General features: G+C 39.6%; 1 protein-coding gene across 1 annotated transcript in view; it reads right to left on the bottom strand.

Moving 5' to 3' along the window:
• Window positions 1–11,828: 11,828 nt before the first annotated feature.
• The window catches only part of LOC142195382 (interleukin-1 receptor type 1-like), a 39,630-nt gene continuing 30,408 nt past the window's right edge, over window positions 11,829–21,050 (bottom strand). Inside the window, exons 8-11 of the mRNA XM_075265128.1 lie at window positions 20,349–20,491; window positions 19,953–20,096; window positions 14,699–14,860; window positions 11,829–12,190 (exon numbers count right to left, since the gene is read on the bottom strand). Coding sequence (XP_075121229.1) covers window positions 11,829–12,190; window positions 14,699–14,860; window positions 19,953–20,096; window positions 20,349–20,491 — 811 coding nt within the window. The remainder of the gene's footprint in view (window positions 12,191–14,698; window positions 14,861–19,952; window positions 20,097–20,348; window positions 20,492–21,050) is intronic.

Raw genomic sequence — 21,050 nt, 5'->3', positions numbered from 1 at the left:
GACGAAGAGCTGAAAGCATATACGGACTGCATAGTCTGACCAAATAAGGTTGGTGGTACTTGGCAATCCCACTATCTGACATCCTGCAATTTTAAAATGTGTTTACACTGGAATATTTGTACCCTTGGTCTCCTGATATTACCTCATCATAGTAGCTGAAGGTACATTGACCCGCTGGTTTGTATGTTGATGTGTATTTCATAGTGGAACACTAGAATGAGTTACGGTGCAAGGCAGATACCGTTTCCCCAAAAATAAGACACCCCCCCCTTCACCTTCTGGACCATCTACAACCGGCAGTCATGACGGCGCTCCACTAAGGAAGAGCTGGCATGACTGCCGATTGTCCCCCGCTCCAGCCGCTGCATAAGACATCCCCCGAAAATAAGACAGGTCATATATTTCGGAAGAGAATTTAAAATAAGACACTGTCTTATTTTCGGGGGTTGGTATTTCCAAATATTGTGTCTCCGTATATAGGAATGAGCAGCAAACACATAACCTCAGAAAGCAAGAAATACATGGTCCTATTTGCAAACATAAATTATTATTATATTGATTAGTTCATTATATAATAATAATACTACAACATCAGTAGTAGCATCAGAGGAATCGGAGGAAAGAAAAGTCCTGCCAGTTTCAGTATATTAACAGCTGACACCCAACGGGCCCCATTATAGTCTATGGGGTCTGATGGAATTTGTGGGTAGCCAATATTTTATTGATCTGTCATTCGGGTCCCCCGGCAGACCCGAATGACGGAGCAGATGTGATCCTATCCTAAACTAGATAGAAATATTTGAAGCTATCTAGGTTTTATTCTTTTTCAGTTTGGTATGAGCACAGGAACATTCTCACTTGTCTCACTTTTTATAATATCACATTTTGTAGGACTTTGAATAAAATGTAGAATGAAAGTTTTAAAGGGATCCTATCATTCAGGTGGAATTTTTTGTAACTAACACGTCAGAATAGCCTTAAGAAAGGCTATTCGTCTCCTACCTTTAGTTGTCTTCTCCACGCCGCCGCTCCGTAGAAATCCCGTTTTTCGACGGTATGCAAATGAGTTCTCTCACAGCAGTGTGGGCGGTCCCCAATGCTCAAACAGCACTGGGGACGTCCCCAATGCTGCGAGAGAACTCTCTCCAGCGACGCTTCTATCTTCTTCAGGTACGTCTTCTTTCTGTGTCTTCTTCTGGCACTTTTGGTGAAACTTGTAGGCCTCGGGCAGAGCCTACTGCGCTTGCCCGTGGCCACAAGAAAAATGGCCACTTATACAGTAAGTAAGCGGACATTTTTCTTGTGGCTGCGGGAATGCGCAGTAAGTTCTGCCCGAGGCCTACAAGTTTCACCGCCTGTGCTGGAAGAAGACACAGGAAGAGGACGTTCTTGAAGAAGATGGAGGTGGCGCTGGAGAGTTCTCTCACAGCATTGGGAACGCCCCCCAGTGCTGTTTGAGCACTGGGGACCGCCCCCAGCGCTGCGAGATAACTCATTTGCATACCGGCGAAAACCGGGATTTCTACGGAACGGCAGCGCGGAGAAAACATCTAAAGGTAGAAGACGAATAGCCTTTCTTAAAGTTATTCTGACGTGTTAGTTACAAAAAAATTCCATCTGAATGATAGGATCCCTTTAATGCTTTCAATTCCGATGCTACACTTTGGCTGGATAGGATAATGTATAATAAATCACAGATTCAGTAATTTACAAATAATATTTAATATTGCTCTGCTGGTCAAAAATGGTGGTTATGTTACCCTGTCAACTTCTAAAGCTATGTTCACATCTGCGCCAGAGTCACAGTTGCAGTGTCTGCCTGAAACCTGAGGACTTTTTTCTTCACCGGTTTCAGTTTTAAAATAACGTACACCTGACGGTCCCCATTATAGTCAATCTATAGCAGGATCTTAAAGGAGTATCGCCATCTCAGTATTTATGGCTGTATCCAGAGGCTATACCAGAAATACGTAACTATCTATCTCGAGAATGGGCCCATGAGTTTGTCTCTTAATTCACGTGTAATGGATCTATGGAAATAGCAAAAGCTATAAAAAATTATCTTAATTTATTTTACAATTTATATTCTGATCTCAGTAAAATAATAAACTAAGCACAAGAGGAGTCAGTTCTGTTGCTAGACCAGAGATGGCTTCATCAATACAAATACCTGTACAGCTGAAAACTTGTACTTCTACATAAAGTGCCACCGCAGCTGCGCCTTACCAGCCGTGCTCTCTGTAAGCTGGGCGCTCTGGGAAGGGTGCAGGTAGAATAAAATACCAATCAGGTTAGCAGATCCAAAAGTGGCTTTATCTGTTTGCAAGGAACCTTGAACTCTACGAGTCCCAGAACACATAGTTTAGAGGGAACAGTGCTTGCCAATGAGGCCTGGCTAACAGTTTAGGCCGGACCAGTATAGATACAGTACTGTAACACACTGAGATGATTGATCCCTGGACCACAGTAAATGAGGAAGTTTATTTGATGGACCAACTACAAAAAGTCACTTTTTATCAGCAGAGACATTTCTCATCAGCAGCCACTGTTTACAATCCATTCTAGCCGCCAATGTATACTCATTGCTCGTGTAGCTAGATGCTGACTTTTTATGTTACTATGGCGCCATCTAGTGCTGGAATATATAAAAGCAATGTCCATCAATGATTCTAAATCACGGCAAATACTTTAATAGTAAAATGCTAACTAATACTTTAGCACTATGTCTTTTAGTGATGTTTTGCCATCATGTTTATTTGTGTCCCTACATAGATAAATGCATTATGCATTGAGTCTTTATTATAAATTTCATATTATTTTCACATTGTAGTTCTTCTTGTTTGATAACGTAAACCTATGTGCATCAAGAACTCCTTAAGGCTAAGGCCCCATATTGCAGAAATACAGCATTTTTTGGTGAATATTTTGCAGTATTTGACAACCCAAATCGTGTTGTTTGTTTTTTGTTTTTTTTTTGTTTTTTTACAAAATTGTTGAATAAAATAGAATATATACAGTATATATATTGACTAGAGATGAGCGAGTACTGTTCGGATCAGCCGATCCGAACAGCACGCTCCATAGAAATGAAGAGATGCACCTGGTACTTCCGCTTTGACGGCGGCCGGCCGCTTAACCCCCCGCGTGCCGGCTACGTCCATTCATTTCTATGCGAGCGTGCTGTTCGGATCAGCTGATCCGAACAGTACTCGCTCATCTCTATTATTGACCAATTTTGTCAAGGCGCAAGTTATAAATGTTGAGTGAAAAGGATCTCCATTAAAGCCATGCAGCCTTTTCGCACCAATGAGCAAAAGTGGCAGGAGTAGCAGAACTTGTGGAAAAAATGCATAGGACAGAAAAAGACCTCAAAAAGACGCAATTTATGTCAAAAAAGGCACAAGTTGTTCAACAAATGACCCAGACCCTTCACTCTAATTATAGTGAAATACTTTGTACCCTGCTGCATGTTCTGTTGATGAACACAAAGGATACCTCTAATTCCTTGCTAGAAGTTGTCATAGATGGGCATCAGCTGGTCTGACCAAAATTGCCAAGTTTAGATGTGGTTTCTGCAATCAGGTCTTAGGGTAAGTTCACAGGGGGTTTTTTGGTCAGGATTTTGAGGCCGAATCCGCCTCAAAATCCTGACCAAAAAGACGGCTCCCATTGAAAACAATGAGAGCCAGTCACTTCTTTTTTCCAGGAACCGTTTGTTTCGGCTGCCAGAAAAAGAAGCTACTGTAGATGCTCATTCTTTCAGGCGGATTCGCCTTGCGACATCCACCTAGAGACACTCCCTCCCGACTGGATGCCGGTCGCAGCTACCCTGTGTGAACTTACCCTTATTTAGGTTTTTTGAAGTTGTTATACTTTGAAGTTGTTTTTGAATTATAAGGGACAGCTGCTACTCCTTTTTATTTAATCCACACCTTGTTTTGGCTGCAAAACAACAACCAAGAACCTAAATAAAGCATGAACATGAACTGATTTTGGAAATCCTACCGTGAAAACGCTGTGGAAAAATGCTTTGAAAACACATTGCAATTTTTTTTACAGCATTTTTCATTTTATGCTGTTTTTTTCAGTTTTTGCTGCATTTTCCTCTGCATTTTTTCTTCTCCTATAAAATTTATAACAAAATTAACATGCTTCATTTTTTGCAACTTTTTTCTGCAGTGCTGGATAATCCGAAACAAAGTCTGATTAAAAATTGCATTCCAGCAGTCATAAAATGTTGTGGAGCCTTAGACAACTTTTGTATTACCCTTGGTTGACATCTGCGTTGGTAACTGATCGGGGGAGTCCACATGGGGACCCCCCCAAGTGGACTACTGATAGCATTTGCAAGCGGTGTGCAGTGAAAGTACATGGACCCCATATACTATAATTGCCGCGAGATCTCCACACGAATCATGCAGACAGGAAAGTAGATTGAGAAGTACCCCATTGTAGTCTATGCTTTCACTGCACACCGCTTGCAAATGCGTTTGGTAGGCCGTTGGGGGGGGTCACCATGCAGACTCCCCCGAACAGATTACAGGTGTAGATGCGAACGTGGCCTTATACGTATGACCATATTCTCCTTTTAGGTGGCTATAAGTGGATTATCTGGTCCTCCTGCAACACTGAAACTGATTTAGATCAGCAGATTGTCCAGTGGTGAGCTAGATCTGGTTCAGTAGTAGTGCAATAAGTCGGGTGTAGTAGGCAAAATCTGAACATTAAAATGTACATATAGTGCGGTTATCTTAAAACAGCTTTACAGATGGGACAAAAATAAAGCTATCTTAGGGAAGTATGTTACAAATTTATTCAGGTTTTTTCTGTTTTGGACATTAGTGTATTTCAAAAATCAAAATGCTCGTTGAAAAAAAATTTAATCCCCATATTTGCCTCTTGCCTCAAAGTCAGCTATTAACACTTTATATGAGACTCACAAACCAGTAAATTTATTTCAAGGCTGTTGATCTGAATCTACATATCTGCACCTATCAATCTCTGAAATCTGCTGAAATCTATTCCTTAAATGTCTTCAAAGAGCATTTCACACAGAATTAAATTATCCAAAAAAGGCATGCTTGGTTTTTACTACACTACGATTACGTCTGTTGTACTTGATCCTAGATATTCTTTAATAGACAATATTATATTTGTATACAAGAGCATATATTATATTAAAAGCCCAATTGTGAGTCATGCTGCAAATGATTCATGTCGCCTGTTTTGTGGGAAAAAGGACTAAAGATTTAATTAAACATGCACTTTTTGATTTCTATATTTTGTATACTTTGTTATGTTGAGGTTTCTATGAATATGATAATTGTATGTAATATTGAATAAAGGTAGTGTATTGTACAGGTATTGTAATAATGAGATATTTCTATATTAAAAAATACAAAATAAATAAATGTGTTGACTACTTTTTTTATTAGTTTATTTTCAGTCCTGATCTAGTTCTTTTCCATACCTTTAAGGCTGAGTTCCCACAGAGTTTATTTTGGACCGGATTTTGACGCAGAATCCGCCTTCACAAAAAGCCTCCCATTGACTTCAATGGGAGCCGTTCACTTTTTTTTTCCACTAGCGTTTTTTACCACTCGTGGAAAAAAAGAAGCAAACTGCCCTATCTTGATGCAGATTCCGCGGCTGAGTCCGCCGCGGCGTCCGCAGCTCGAGACTCCCTCCTCACTAGACCCATTCATATGGGCCTAATCCGGAGCAGAATGCTGCAACTGGATGCCGGTGCACTGAAACCTGTGCCATGCATTCACACGGCAGAAAATGAAGGGGAATTACTTTTCATTTTCCATCACCGTTTGCCATGGTCTACCCAGGCGGCATCAGCCTTCTGTTGCGGCTTTCCACTGCTGATTAGATGCAGATGAATGGGGAGTTTCGAGTCGCGTTTCCATGGCTGAATCAGGCAGAGCAAGATCCTTATTTTTTAAATTGTCCTGCTACGATCTCTGCCTCCTATTGAAAACAATGGGAGGCAGAATCTGCTGCTTATTCAGGGGCAGAATCCACCCCTAGATCTGTGTCAAATTCTTCTATGTGGTTATAGCAATGCTGAGTAAACAATGGGAAGAATAAGTTCACATAGCAGGCAAACAAAGCAGCATTTCTAAAGCAATATGTTTAGGAAAAGTCTTCAATTTAAATAAGCTACCAGTATAGATAGGATCCTTAAGATGGGGCAATGCCTTTAATACACAAAGTAAAATAAGAAGGTTATATGAACAGCATGTTGATGCATAGAGTAAAATGACTATTGCTTAGAATAGACATGATTATACATAAAACAGAAATTGTTTTACATCAGATAAACATGATGATATACAGAAAAAGAGGATTAATACATATTGGAAGCATGGTTTTGCATAGCATAAAGTTATACCATAGAAAAAAAAACATTTCAATACACGGAATATGTACAGTATACTATATGTAAAAAAAAAAAAAAAAAAAAAAAAAAGAGTATTGCGTCACAGCTTTTAATCCTTGAATTCAGGCCTTTATTTCAGTCCTACTGTCACAGATAAATAAAATCCTACAACCAGCCATGCAGTCTGTCTTTGCAAACATGTGAAAAAGTGGTTTGTTCTAAAGAGCTCCATGAATTCCAGTGTGATACTGTAATAAGTTGCCATTGTTGCAACTAGCCAGGTTGTGAAACTTCTCTCCTCCTAAAATTCCATCATCAATTGTGAGTGATATTATTGAAAAGTGGTAGCATGTAAGAAAAGCAGCACCTCAGCAATGAACGGTCAGACCATATAAAGTTACGCAGCACACTTGGTGATTGCTAAGACACATAGGGTATAAAAGTTACCATCGTTCGACTGAATCAGTAACTGCAGATTTCCAAACCGCTTCTGCCATTAAAATCAGTGGGAATGGGATGTCATAAATGCTGTAAGTGTAATTTGTAGATATTCTAATACTTTGTCCATATAGTGCATGTTGTCATTTATTACAGTGGATAAGCACATGTTGCATTGAATAAATAGGTCAAATACACAGAAAATTAATGGTGTTCTAGCATGTTGATGCACAGTAAAAAAGGATGTTGGGTATAATGTTACAAGATAATCAATGCTATTGACTTTATCTACAGCTGATCATTTTATACACCTATGTAGTAGACATGATTGTTTCTATTTACAGTTTAGGGGCTTTTACATTATTGTTGTTAATGTCTGTTGCTGTCTTCCAACACAGGATGACAGCAAGAGACATTAAACTGCTGCAGAGATCAGATACAGATTATGTGTCTGTTCCCATTGAGACTAATGTAAACAACATAAAGGTCAATATCTTCCAAGATAAAGTCCTGGAATTAGTTGCTATGACTTCTGCATACACGAAAACAACCCTGACACAGCAATTGAGGTCAATACATAATGGAGTCAACCAGTTCACATACCACTTGCTGAATACTCATAATACCATTCAGATACAGCATGTATACCATCTATAACGGTAATTTAGCCAATTCACATCTAGTTCCTAGTTAGTGGTTGGAATACCTCTGTGACAGTTCGAACACCGTCTAGATAGCAACACTATGACACCATGCATATGTACTACAAATAGCAGCAATTAGCCCGTGCATATCCCTGTTTAGAGATGGGCATGTATGTCCTCTATTACAATAATTTAGACAATTCTCATCTACTTCCTATTCAGTGGTCAGAAGAGCATTGTAACAGCTCGAACATGGACTAGATAGTGACACCATGTAAATGTACTACAGATACCAGAATTTAGCCCCCACATAACCAAGTTACTGTTTAAGGATGGGATAGTACAAAAGCCACTCCTAACCAGCAATTATTCTCTAGATAGCCTAATGACTGGTTTTCTATATGTTATCTTAGTATATATACAGTTAGGGCCAGAAATATTTGGACAGTGACACAATTTTCGCGAGTTGGGCTCTGCATGCCACCACATTGGTTTTGAAATGAAACCTCTACAACAGAATTCAAGTGCAGATTGTAACGTTTAATTTGAAGGGTTGAACAAAAATATCTGATAGAAAATGTAGGAATTGTACACATTTCTTTACAAACACTCCACATTTTAGGAGCTCAAAAGTAATTGGACAAACATAACCCAAACAAAATATTTTTATTTTCAATATTTTGTTGCGAATCCTTTGGAGGCAATCACTGCCTTAAGTCTGGAACCCATGGACATCACCAAACGCTGGGTTTCCTCCTTCTTAATGCTTTGCCAGGCCTTTACAGCTGCAGCCTTCAGGTCTTGCTTGTTTGTGGGTCTTTCCGCCTTAAGTCTGGATTTGAGCAAGTGAAATGCATGCTCAATTGGGTTAAGATCTGGTGATTGACTTGGCCATTGCAGAATGTTCCACTTTTTTGCACTCATGAACTCCTGGGTAGCTTTGGCTGTATGCTTGGGGTGATTCTCCATCTGTACTATGAAGCGCCGTCTGATCAACTTGGCAGCATTTGGCTGAATCTGGGCTGAAAGTATATCCCGGTACACTTCAGAATTCATCCGGCTACTCTTGTCTGCTGTTATGTCATCAATAAACACAAGTGACCCAGTGCCATTGAAAGCCATGCATGCCCATGCCATCACGTTGCCTCCACCATGTTTTACAGAGGATGTGGTGTGCCTTGGATCATGTGCCGTTCCCTTTCTTCTCCAAACTTTTTTCTTCCCATCATTCTGGTACAGGTTGATCTTTGTCTCATCTGTCCATAGAATACTTTTCCAGAACTGAGCTGGCTTCTTGAGGTGTTTTTCAGCAAATTTAACTCTGGCCTGTCTATTTTTGGAATTGATGAATGGTTTGCATCTAGATGTGAACCCTTTGTATTTACTTTTATGGAGTCTTCTCTTTACTGTTGACTTAGAGACAGATACACCTACTTCACTGAGAGTGTTCTGGACTTCAGTTGATGTTGTGAACGGGTTCTTCTTGACCAAAGAAAGTATGCGGCGATCATCCACCACTGTTGTCATCCGTGGACGCCCAGGACTTTTTGAGTTCCCAAGCTCACCAGTCAATTCCTTTTTTCTTAGAATGTACCCAACTGTTGATTTTGCTACTCCAAGCATGTCTGCTATCTCTCTGATGGATTTTTTCTTTTTTTTTCAGCCTCAGGATGTTCTGCTTCACCTCAATTGAGAGTTCCTTTGACCGCATGTTGTCTGGTCACAGCAACAGCTTCCAAATGCAAAACCACACACCTGGAATCAACCCCAGACCTTTTAACTACTTCATTGATTACAGGTTTACGAGGGAGACGCCTTCAGAGTTAATTGCAGCCCTTAGAGTCCATTGTCCAATTACTTTTGGTCCCTTGAAAAAGAGGAGGCTATGCATTACAGAGCTATGATTCCTAAACCCTTTCTCTGATTTGGATGTGGAAACTCTCATATTGCAGCTGGGAGTGTGCACTTTCAGCCCATATTATATATATAATTGTATTTCTGAACATGTTTTAGTAAACAGCTAAAATAACAAAACGTGTGTCACTGTCCAAATATTTCTGGCCCTAACTGTAAATCATATCCACCATTGAAATACATGCAGATGGTCCTAACAGAGTCTGAACTCAGTAATAGATAATCTAATGTGCAACCAAGGGTTGGATGATAATGTATGACTCTACCTAGGGTAGTTTTCTCATGTGCAGAGTCTCTGAGGCATATCCCAGAGTCAAGACCTGAGAGAAAATATACCAACAAGCTGGTATACCTGGAGTCCTTACACAATGGACACATGCCCGAATTAAATAATATTTGTTCAACTCAAACACAATTGTTGGACCAATATGACCCTGGTAGCAGGTCAGAGATACACGGACCTCTTGGATAACTGATGAGGGCAAATCATTGGTGCCTAAATGAAAAAAGTCTCATCAAAGACTGTATATACACGGGATGGCCAGTAGTGAATACATATGGCAGTGATCTACCATATGCCTACTATATGACTTGAATATAAAGGAGGATTATCAGGTCATCCAAGGATGGATCCAAACACTACCTTGATGTAACTAAATGAAGCTTGTGTATGAAATGCTGTTGTTGAGGTCTAGGGGTTTCAGGCTTTTCAACCTGAAAATACACTGGGCCTCTTTTTGGAGGATTTTCTTGTGCAGATCACCCTATCTCCATGATGGTATGATGTGTTCAATGCCCTGAAAGACTAGTGATTTGGGGTTGCCCCCATGACATTCCTAGATATGTCTACTTAGTGGATGCTCTTCCTATCAGTTGATTGTTACCTGTATGTTCAAGAATGCATTGACTGAATTCTCAACTTACAATTGATGTATTCTTGTATGTCTTATGTTTTCCTGGTAGACTTGCTGGTGAATGTAGGGCCCTTTAAGATATATTTGTGGGCTTTACACGAGCCACACTTAAAGGTGCCTTTCTGCTTATCTCTAGGGAGCTAAATGGTGAAAGGAGCTTTGGTGATCACAAAAGCTTTGGTTGACCTTAACCCAGGAAAGAAACGGTGTTGTGTTCTTCATTGTCTCTGTGACTTATTGCTGGTGGATATGTAGTTAAGAGAGTCACTACACGGGTCCATGATCTAGCTTTATTCTGCCTACCTGCAGTCAGGAAAAAGTGCTCTATATGGTCTCTTCTTGTAGAAAAAGTGGTTATTATAAGGCATTGCAGGATTCAATGGAAACTTCCATATAATCCCTGGTGTAATGATTTCTTGCCGTTGTTTTTCGAATGATGCATTCAGTGACCAAAAAAATCTATTTTTCAGCAAATAGCAAGGTAGTCAGACACTGATAAAATCTACACTATTGATTTTTTACTGGACCCATTTGGGATTATTCAATTGCAGAAGGAATTTCTCTGACTGTCCCATTTGTTAGATGTCCATAGACAGGTTGCAGAAACAACCTACTATTGAAATGGATGGAAGGGGTTTTTAATTTCAGAATTTTCTACAACAACTCTGGCACATATGAATACAGCCTTAAACAGCTGAACAATAAAAATAAAATAACTAAATGCATTTTTTATCTAACTAAAAGTTTTTAATGTCTTCGATTTTCCTAGAATAGAATTACGTTTCTGAGATACTTCACAGCCATGTAACAACATTTTGCCTCATTCTTCTGTACTACAATTACATACAAGAACATAGACATTCTCATCTGAGGTATATATATTTTTTTCTCATTTAAGGCACTAAAAGGGGTACTCCCACCTCCAAACTTTGGGGCTCTCAATGATCTTGAGAATGAAAGGGGCACAAAGCTGTAGTGGAAATGCAGCACATTTCTGTGGCCAACTTTGCGTCTGGGAGTACCCGTATATGGGAGGAAAGGTGCTACAATAATAAATCAGCTCAGTACCCCCTTCAATTCAAGGCTTGTTGTAGATCCTAGAGGTTGGACCCCTCCAATCCTAGGGATATGCTATGCCTTTTTTTAGTTAGAATCACCCTTTAAAATGTTTTAATGAGGTAGGAGGAAGAGAAGGCCTCTTTTAATGCATCTAATATGAAACATTATAGTAGATCATTTCTACAGCTATAACCTCTCAATCAGATGAATGTAATATCTGAAGTGAAATCTACAACTACAAGCGGTCAACTAACACCTGATCAAGAGTCAGATGTCTATTGACAACTACAGTTCATTGAATAAACATATCAATGTCATGGTCAAGGATGTCACATTATCGATATGGGGAATAGCAGAGGGGTAATCTTGGGCTTTTTGTCCATTTAAGCAGCTCTAACCAGGGTCTAGCCATGAAATGTCTGATAAAAGTACTGGAACGTATAATATCCAAGTCTTAAAAGCTCGTTCCTTTCAGTCTTCTGAATATATGTAGTGCAGTTCCTTGTCTGAATGTCGCTGGGCTGGAGGCATCTGATAGCGGATATTTTTCCAGAACCTTGTGTTAGGTGAAAGAGCTGCTTCTGTGAATTCTCCCTTCCATCGCACAACGCCTTGCTTCTGCTTGATGTATTTGATGGATTCAGGCATATTTGTGTAGTCTATTATCTTCTCCATTTCAATCAAGATTACTTTGATTTTGTTCCGAATAAGGGCATCATACATGGCTATCTTCTGTTCAAAATCATCACCACGTTCTTCACAGATCATATTCCCAAGGACAATAATAACTCTTCGGCTTCGTGAAATGGACTCATCCACAAGGTCCATAATAGCTGAAAGCATATCATAATAGGTTTATATTTTAACATTTTTCCTGCCATTAACTTGTGGAAACAGACAGGATTGACCTGAATCTTTTCCAGGATAGGTAAGGGTGCGTTCACATTGCTATTATTAATCGTTGCTCTCATTTGTAACAGAAAGAAAGCAATGGATATAAAATGGCAGATTTAGACAAAGCCCCATGTTTCAGGTGTCTGCATTCACACCCATGTTAAAAAACAAGACAAACGCTTCTTCTGTTATATTTTTTTACTTTTTTGACAGAAGAAAAAGTCCTGCATTCAGGACTTTTTGTTTGCTTACTAAAGTAAACGAATATGAGGGAAAAAAGTATCCATCGTTTGTTTTTCTTGCATTATAGTCAATGAGATCAGACACAGATGCAGGGGCCTCTGTCTGTGACTGTTACTCTACTACTGTTAATGTCTATAGCATACAAAAATGGGCTAATACTTTTTTTTTATGTAGATTGTGAGCCTCCATACAGGGCTCACAATGTACATTTTTTTTTTCTTTTTCCTATCAGTATATCTTTGTAGTATGGGAGGAAATCCATGAAAACGCAGGGAAAACATACAAACTCCTCCTCAGTGCTAACCACTGAGCCACCACGTTGCTCCAAAAATGGGCTAATACTGTCAAAATACAAGGACAACTGTGGGCCATAACCAAGAAAAGAGAACCATGACCACTAAATAAAATAATGACTAGAGATGAGTGAACAGTGAAATATTCGAGATTCAATATTCATTTTAGGTAGATCCTCAATATTCGACTACTCGATCGAATATCGAATCCCATTATAGTCTATGGGGAAAAATGCTTGTTTCAGGGGAAACCACTATTTGACTAAAGGAGAGTCATCAAGTCCACGAGTAGCAGGAGGAGAGTGTTTAGGAGGAGCACTGTGCAGTTAAAGTGCACATACCCCATTATAGTCTATGGGGTCCGTAACTGCAAGCTGCCAGCTCTCCCGACTAGCAAAGACGAGACTGCGGCAAATCAATGCTGGTTCTGCAGCAGGCTCGTCCTTGCTAGTCAGGAGAGCTGGTAGCTTGCTGTTACGAGGCAGCTGACTTTTTTGTCATAGGAATGCATTGACCACAATGGAGACTGCTGTGGTCCGATCTTAGACTCCCCCCTCCTCACAGACGAGCCTCCGGCAGAACCAGCATTGATTGGCCGAATGCTGTACACTGGCCAATCAACGCTGGTCAATTCATTCCTATGAGAAAAAGTCAACTCCCTCGTAACAGCAAGCTGCCAGCTCTCCTGACTAGCAGGGACGAGCCTGCTGCAGAACCAGCGTTGATTTGCCGAATGCTATAAACTGTATAGCATTCGGCCAATCAACGCTGGCTCCGAATCTAATATTTACTGCGAATAGCTAGTAGTATTCGATTGAGTATGAACATTTTGAATACCGTAGTATTCGATCGAATGCTACTTGCTTATCTCTAATAATGACATTATTATAACATGTATAAAACAATACATATAAAGATGAAGACACAGGGATGAATAAATAAATGAAGGTACCACAAGACATAAGGCCAGATGGGCCCTGCGAGGGTATATAATATCAAGTAAAATATACTATATGAGCAAAGAGGGGAAGACAATGCCAGGAGTAAACACTATCTATGTCAAGAGTAATAACATGTATCAGGGGAAAACAATTCAATATAAAGTGAATGACAATCTAGAGGCACATAGTGTAAAAATCTCACTCCCACACCAATTTCCAAAGTGAATATACAGAATGAAAAACCCCACTTGTAATCTCACCTGGCCACACTCCACCCGACGCATGTTCGTCCAGGGGGCGTGTGGCATGGTCAAATTGTCAGGGCTAAATAACACCAAGACACCTATACAGAACATACATCAAATGAAAAAACACACCTGCAGATGATATAACACAAGAACGCCTAGTTCCTAGTGTAATTGTAGGAATGCAGGGGATAGTCAAGGTAGGAATGTCCCCTGTTCTCCTGATAAGTGAGTCTCAGGAGTCAGACACCCACTTATTGCATCTTATCCTCTGTCCTAAATATGAATCAATGAATACCCCGAAGAACAGAAACAATGTCGTAACGAAGAATGAGCCTAATTTCTTCCAGAATGATCTGAGAGACTGAAAAAGTCACTCAGAAAACCATTATTTCAAGTTATTGCTGCTATAGGTGGTTTGACAAACTTTTGCTTCAAGGAGTGTACTTAATTATTCCCAATAGGCTTTTCCATTTTGGCTACAATGGAGTTTGTTATTGTTCATCTGAGTTTTTAGTTACCTAAATTTTAAGACCAGATGTTTGGTTTTTTTTATGTCTTCACAAGTAATTAAAACGATAGAATGCAATGAGACAGCATTTTCTTTGTCTCACGCCAGTATATTAAAAACAAAGCATTCTTTACATGTAAGCTTGATTCTGAAATTTATGGTTCCGGTTGTTGTTTGGGAATATTCTAGGTACATAAACTATGCAAATACTTGCCTTGTCCCGGTAAATCATCTCGTCCAAGTATAAACAATCGGTAAGCACACTGCTTCTCTAGAACTTCTGGCAGCACTTCCTGAACAAATATATCCATTTCATAAGAGCTGGTTACCATGGAATTTTTGGGGTATATTACATAAGCATCATATATTTTGTGATCTGAAACTGGAAGAACATTAATTAAAGAAAACTGAGACTGGGTGACTTCAATATATACCCTGGACATACAAAAACAGTACGAGTCTAGTAACTGAAATAAACTTTTTATTGTATATTACAGCATAATAAATCTAAAGTCAATGGATTTTTAGGGAAAAAAAGTGAATTTCCTAATTAAAATTGTTAATAATTATTGTATAAGGAAAATGTTCGTTATTGTACCGTGTTAGCCAGTGGGTTAGAAATATAAAAAAACAAGAAAACTTGGTGATCTTCAGTAGTTGATACCTTTTTAATGGCTAACTCATAATGATGACAAATTACGACGTTTCGGAACGCTTGGCTCCTTTCTCAAAGTAAATTTAAAAACATTTTTGAAGGATACATGTATATATACAGAGCAGGCACAAAGGGTGTTAGAGTTCAGGAGGAAGGGGGGGTTGTTAGTAATTGGTAGAGACAATGTAAACACTTACAGGTCCTTATCAGTTCACACGTTACTGTAAAAAGACATGAAACCCTGTGACGCATTAAGTCCACACTCTAGTGTCTGAAGCAGTGTCATGAACTTATACTCATTTATGCGTCTTTCTCTCTTTGATCTGAAATTCCCTCTCAAAATCAAAATCTTCATGTGATCGGTGATGTTGTGGTCCCCACTGCAAAAATGCTTTGACACTGGAAGGTCAATCCTTTGTTCTTTAATTGTATGGCAATGTAAGTTCATACGTGTTCTAAGTTGCTGTCCGGTCTCTCCAACATACAGATTATCAGTGGAACATTTGGTACACAGAATTAAATACACTACATTGGATGTGCTGCAGGTCAACGTACCTGGAATTTTATATTCCTTGTTCGAGTTTGGTATCTCTATCTATCCTGTCAGTGGTCAGTATGTGGGGGCAGGTTTTGCACCTCTTATTTCCACATGGAAATGTTCCTGTGTTAGTTGGGGGTGATAGAGAGCTACTGACCACCATATTCCTGAGGTTTGGTGGCTGTCTGTAGCATAGGAGAGGGGGGTCCGGAAATATGGATGTTAGACGGTTGTCTTTTTGCAGTAGTGGATGTAATTTGCGTGTGATACCTCTCAGCGTCTCCAGGTGGGGGTTATATGTGACAACCAGGGGCACTCGATTGTTATACTTTTTGGTATTGTATCTTAATAACTCCGATCTTGGTATCCTGGTGGCTCTGGTGATTTGGTTATCAATCGTTCTTGGATGGTAACCCTGCCTCAAGAATGTGTCTCTGAGGACTCTGAGGTGTTCTTCTCTATCTGCAGGGTTAGAACATATGCGATGGTATCTGATGGCCTGGCTGTACACAATAGAGTTCTTTATGTGTTTCGGATGAAAGCTATCCCATCCTAGGTAGGTTGGTCGGTCAATCGGCTTCCGATACAGTGATGTCTCAATTTTGTTTTCTTGTATCTTGATGACTGTGTCTAGGAAGTTTATTTCCGAGAAGGAGTGATTGAGCGTCAGGTTGATGGTGGGATGGAATTGGTTAAATTGTTCATGGAAGGTTATCAGCTGTTGTTCAGACCCAGTCCAAATGATTAGGATATCGTCAATGAATCGGTAGTAGGCCAGAGGCCTGGTGGTGCAGGTGGAGAGGAAGTCACTCTCCAGCTTGGCCATGAAGAGATTAGCATACTGTGGCGCCATTTTGCTTCCCATTGCGGTGCCAGTCTGCTGTAGATAGATACAGTCACCAGTTTTCTTGTTTTTTTATAATAATTATTGATAAAACATAAGGAGGGACTCCTTCACAAACATATACACACTTATAGTAATAGTATATGGATACTGAGAGTATTCATGCGCAGGGCTTTGTTTGTAGAGATCCAGAAGAAACAATACAGAGGACGTAGTCCTAGTAATGGGATCAGTGAGTCCCTCAAGTGTGATATAAGCTGAAGTGGTAAAAGAAATGTGCGTTCTTTATTTCTTATCACACATTACAGTTATACCTCACCAGGTTGTTCCGCCATTTTAAATTGGAAATAGGAAATCAGCTGCGGGTCCAAGTGTAAGGGGGGATCGAGTAGCCTTCTTACCCTTACTCTATTGTTATCTGGAAAGGGTTAAGACTTCAGGCTCTCCACAAAGATACAATATCCAATACTGAGGTACAACAATACTCTCATAAGGGTGACCTCAATAGAATATTACCTACAGTCCTATGAAAAAGTTTGGGCACCCCTATTAATCTTAATTATTTTTAGTTCTAAATATTTTGGTGTTTGCAACAGCCATTTCAGTTTGATATATCTGATAACTGATGGACACAGTAATATTTCAGGATTGAAATGAGGTTTATTGTACTAACAGAAAATGTGCAATCTGCATTAAACCAAAATTTGACTGGTGCAAAAGTATGGGCACCTCAACAGAAACATGACATTAATATTTAGTAGATCCTCCTTTTGCAAAGATAACAGCCTCTAGTCGCTTCCTGTAGCTTTTAATCAATTCCTGGATCCTGGATGAAGGTATTTTGGACCATTCCTCTTTACAAAACAATTCAAGTTCAGTTAAGTTTGATGGTCGCCGAGCATGGACAGCCCGCTTCAAATCATCCCACAGATGTTCAATGATATTCAGGTCTGGGGACTGGGGTGGCCATTCCAGAACATTGTAATTGTTCCTCTGCATGAATGCCTGAGTCGATTTGGAGCGGTGTGTTGGATCATTGTGTTGCTGAAATATCCATCACCGGCGTAACTTCAACTTCGTCACTGATTCTTGAACATTATTCTCAAGAATCTGCTGATACTGAGTGGGATCCATGCGACCCTCAACTTTAACAAGATTCCTGATGCTGACATTGGCCACACAGCCCCAAAGCATGATGGAAACTCCACCAAATTTTACAGTGGGTAGCAAGTATTTTTCTTGGAATGCTGTTTTTTTTGGGAGCCATGCATAACGCCTTTTTGCATGACCAAACAACTCAATCTTTGTTTCATCAGTCCACAGGACCGTCTTCCAAAATGAAGCTGGCTTGTCCAAATGTGCTTTTACATACCTCAGGTGACTCTGTTCGTGGTGTGCTTGCAGAAACGGCTTCTTTCTCATCACTCTCCCATACAGCTTCTCCTTGTGCAAAGTGCACTGTATTGTTGACCGATGCACAGTGACACCATCTGCAGCAAGATGATGCTGCAGCTCTTTGGAGGTGGTCTGTGGATTGTCTTTGACTGTTCTCACCATTCTTCTTCTCTGCCTTTCTGTTATTTTTCTTGGCCTGCCACTTCTGGGCTTAGCAAGAACTGTCCCTGTGGTCTTCCATTTCCTTACTATGTTCCTCACAGTGGAAACTGACAGGTTAAATCTCTGAGACAACTTTTTGTATCCTTCCCCTGAACAACTATGTTGAACAATCTTTGTTTTCAGATCATTTGAGAGCGGGCTGTCCATGCTCGGCGACCATCAAACTTAACTGAACTTGAACTGTTTTGTAAAGAGGAATGGTCCAAAATACCTTCATCCAGGATCCAGGAACTGATTAAAAGCTACAGGAAGCGACTAGAGGCTGTTATCTTTGCAAAAGGAGAATGTACTAAATATTAATGTCACTTTTCTGTTGAGGTGCCCATACTTTTGCACTGGTCAAATTTTGGTTTAATGCATATTGCACATTTTCTGTTACTACAATAAATCTCATTTCAATCCTGAAATATTACTGTGTCCATCAGTTATTAGATATATCAAACTGAAATGGCTGTTGCAAACACCAAAATATTTAGAACTAAAAATGATTAAGATTAATAGGGGTGCCCAAACTTTTTCATAGGACTGTATATGTTCATTCCCATTATCTCATACTGCAGGCTGCATACTGCATACTGTAAGCATACATTCATATGTGAGTTAGACAGATCTCTCTCCCTTAATTATTAATGGGAAATATTAAGGTTTAGCATATTCCACAATGATATGATTTAGTAAGGCTCTAGCTCTAACCTGAAAAAGCCCCGCATTCACGTATTCCCCCAGTAAGCTCAGTTACTTAATATTTATTTTCTACACATTTATATGTTTCGGTAGTGCTAACCCTATCTCATCAGGAGCAGACGGACAAAGTTTCCTGCAGCAATTCAATTTAGATCCTAGCAGATGTCTCTACCGTGATACATTCACAATATATCTCAATATGTACTTGAGCAGCAATGGCTGTTTGTCATGAGTTATCACACTACAGTAAGTTCTAAGTTACAAGTTAAACTTTGCTGAATCTGTCCAAATATATGGCTATTTTCAGGTTTCACTTGCTTAGGACTTACTTAGATCAATGTTTTTTAGTATCTGTCACCAGGGCGAACCGTATTAAACCAGCAACACAGTCAGATAGTCTGACTTACATCAATGAAATCCCTTTGTTCCTATAAAAAATTCAGTATTCCATTTATGAGTTATTCATTTATGTCACAATACGCAAATAAGCAATATGCAGTACCAAGGATGGTACAGTTACTCCAAACCGCTGTACCTCACGCCGCTCTAACATGCCCTCCATCACACTCTCCTCTCTTCTCTGAGTCACGGGGCTTAGGGCCTATGCTGAAATATTACCTGGTCCAGTGTGCTTGTGTTCATGCCAGCATATAATCCTTTACTCATTTTGCTGATGATTGTCTTTACAAGACAAGCCCTTTGTAAACATGGCCAATACTGCAGTCTGACCTGAGATGATCCACTGCCATGAAAGCTGCCAATGACCATTCAATTCCACTGTAGCACAAGTGTCGCATTAATACCTGCTACTCCAATGATAATTCAACTAGAGTGATAGCTGTTCTCACAGGGCATCTATACCAGGGGTAGGCAACCTTCGGCACTCCAGCTGCTGTAAAACTACAACTCCCAGCATGCATACTTGCTCTTCTGTTCTTGGAACTCCCATATAAGTGAATGGAGCATGCTGGGAGTTGTAGTTTCACAACAGCTGGGGTGCTGAAGGTTGCTGACTCCTGGTCTATACAGTCTAACTGTGGGGGTAACAATGATGTACATATGATCTAATAAAGCATTCAGTCTGGGGTAATCTTACCAAAATATTTTCCAGATTAATAGATTAAACATACCTTTCTGATATGTATTAGCAAAACAGGAACTTCGATACCAAAGTACAATATCAACTTTAAGAATTTTTACGCCAATAATAGCTATAGTCAGAACCAACAACACAGACAAGAAAAATGCAATTATGAAGCCCTGGAAATTTGGATCTGCAAGGAAAGAAAAATACAGGTAAGAATAGAATTTTAGTATATGTGCAAAATCATTATGATACTAACAATTATGTTTTCTAGTTTAGCCCCTTCCTGCTGCAGACATTTTTCGATCTTCAATTTTGACTCCCCCCCCCCCCCCCTTCCAAACCCCATAACCTTTTTATTTTTTTATGATCGCTGTAAGGTCTTGAAGCTATTTACAGCTCAGTACAAGATTACAGATCACAATTACAGCTCAGTACATACCTGGTCTTTTTAATGTAACATAAAACATTGTGCTTTCCTTATGCCAGATACCACAATAAAATTGTCTGTTGTAGTCCTCTTCTGTAACTTTTGTAAAGGTTAGGCTCTTGAAGTATTGTATCCCGTCTTCTGTTAATTTTTGGCTAAAGCAAGACAAACTATATCAATTTTGCATAAATATAATGGAATAAAGAGGCATAAGATACAAATAATGACCTCAATGCGGCTCAAAAATGGATTTCTATTTTTTGTGATTTAAACTAATTTCCTAATTTTTCTAACTTGTTATATCCAAGTTGCTCACTTGAGAGCTTTCCTAACATGATGAGCAATAACCTGTATGCGTTAACTTTTTCCACGCAATTAGAGGCGCCATGGTTAAGGCTAAGGTCCCACGTAGCGTTCCATAGCTTAAAAGCGCTGCGAGAAAAATTGCTGCGGCAATGCATCACAGTTTAATTCCTACATCGCTATCCACAGAAAGTCCCCAAAGGTTTCCTCTGCAGATATTCTGCTTCAATTATACCTATAGGGAAACCGTAGATATAATTGACATGCTGCGATTTCCAAAACTGCAACATTTTTGGAATTCGCAGCATGTCCAATGTGCATATTTTTTTATTCATTAGAATCCCATCCTCTTTGCTCTGACTGTAAAATGCTGTGTATTTTTCGGATTCATTTCCACCGCGGGCAAACCAC

This window comes from Leptodactylus fuscus, chromosome 2 (assembly GCF_031893055.1).
Source record: "Leptodactylus fuscus isolate aLepFus1 chromosome 2, aLepFus1.hap2, whole genome shotgun sequence".
NCBI classification, from domain to species: domain Eukaryota; kingdom Metazoa; phylum Chordata; class Amphibia; order Anura; family Leptodactylidae; genus Leptodactylus; species Leptodactylus fuscus.
The sequence above is the reverse complement of the archived record's forward strand: the minus strand, read 5'-3'. Positions and strand labels throughout refer to the sequence as shown.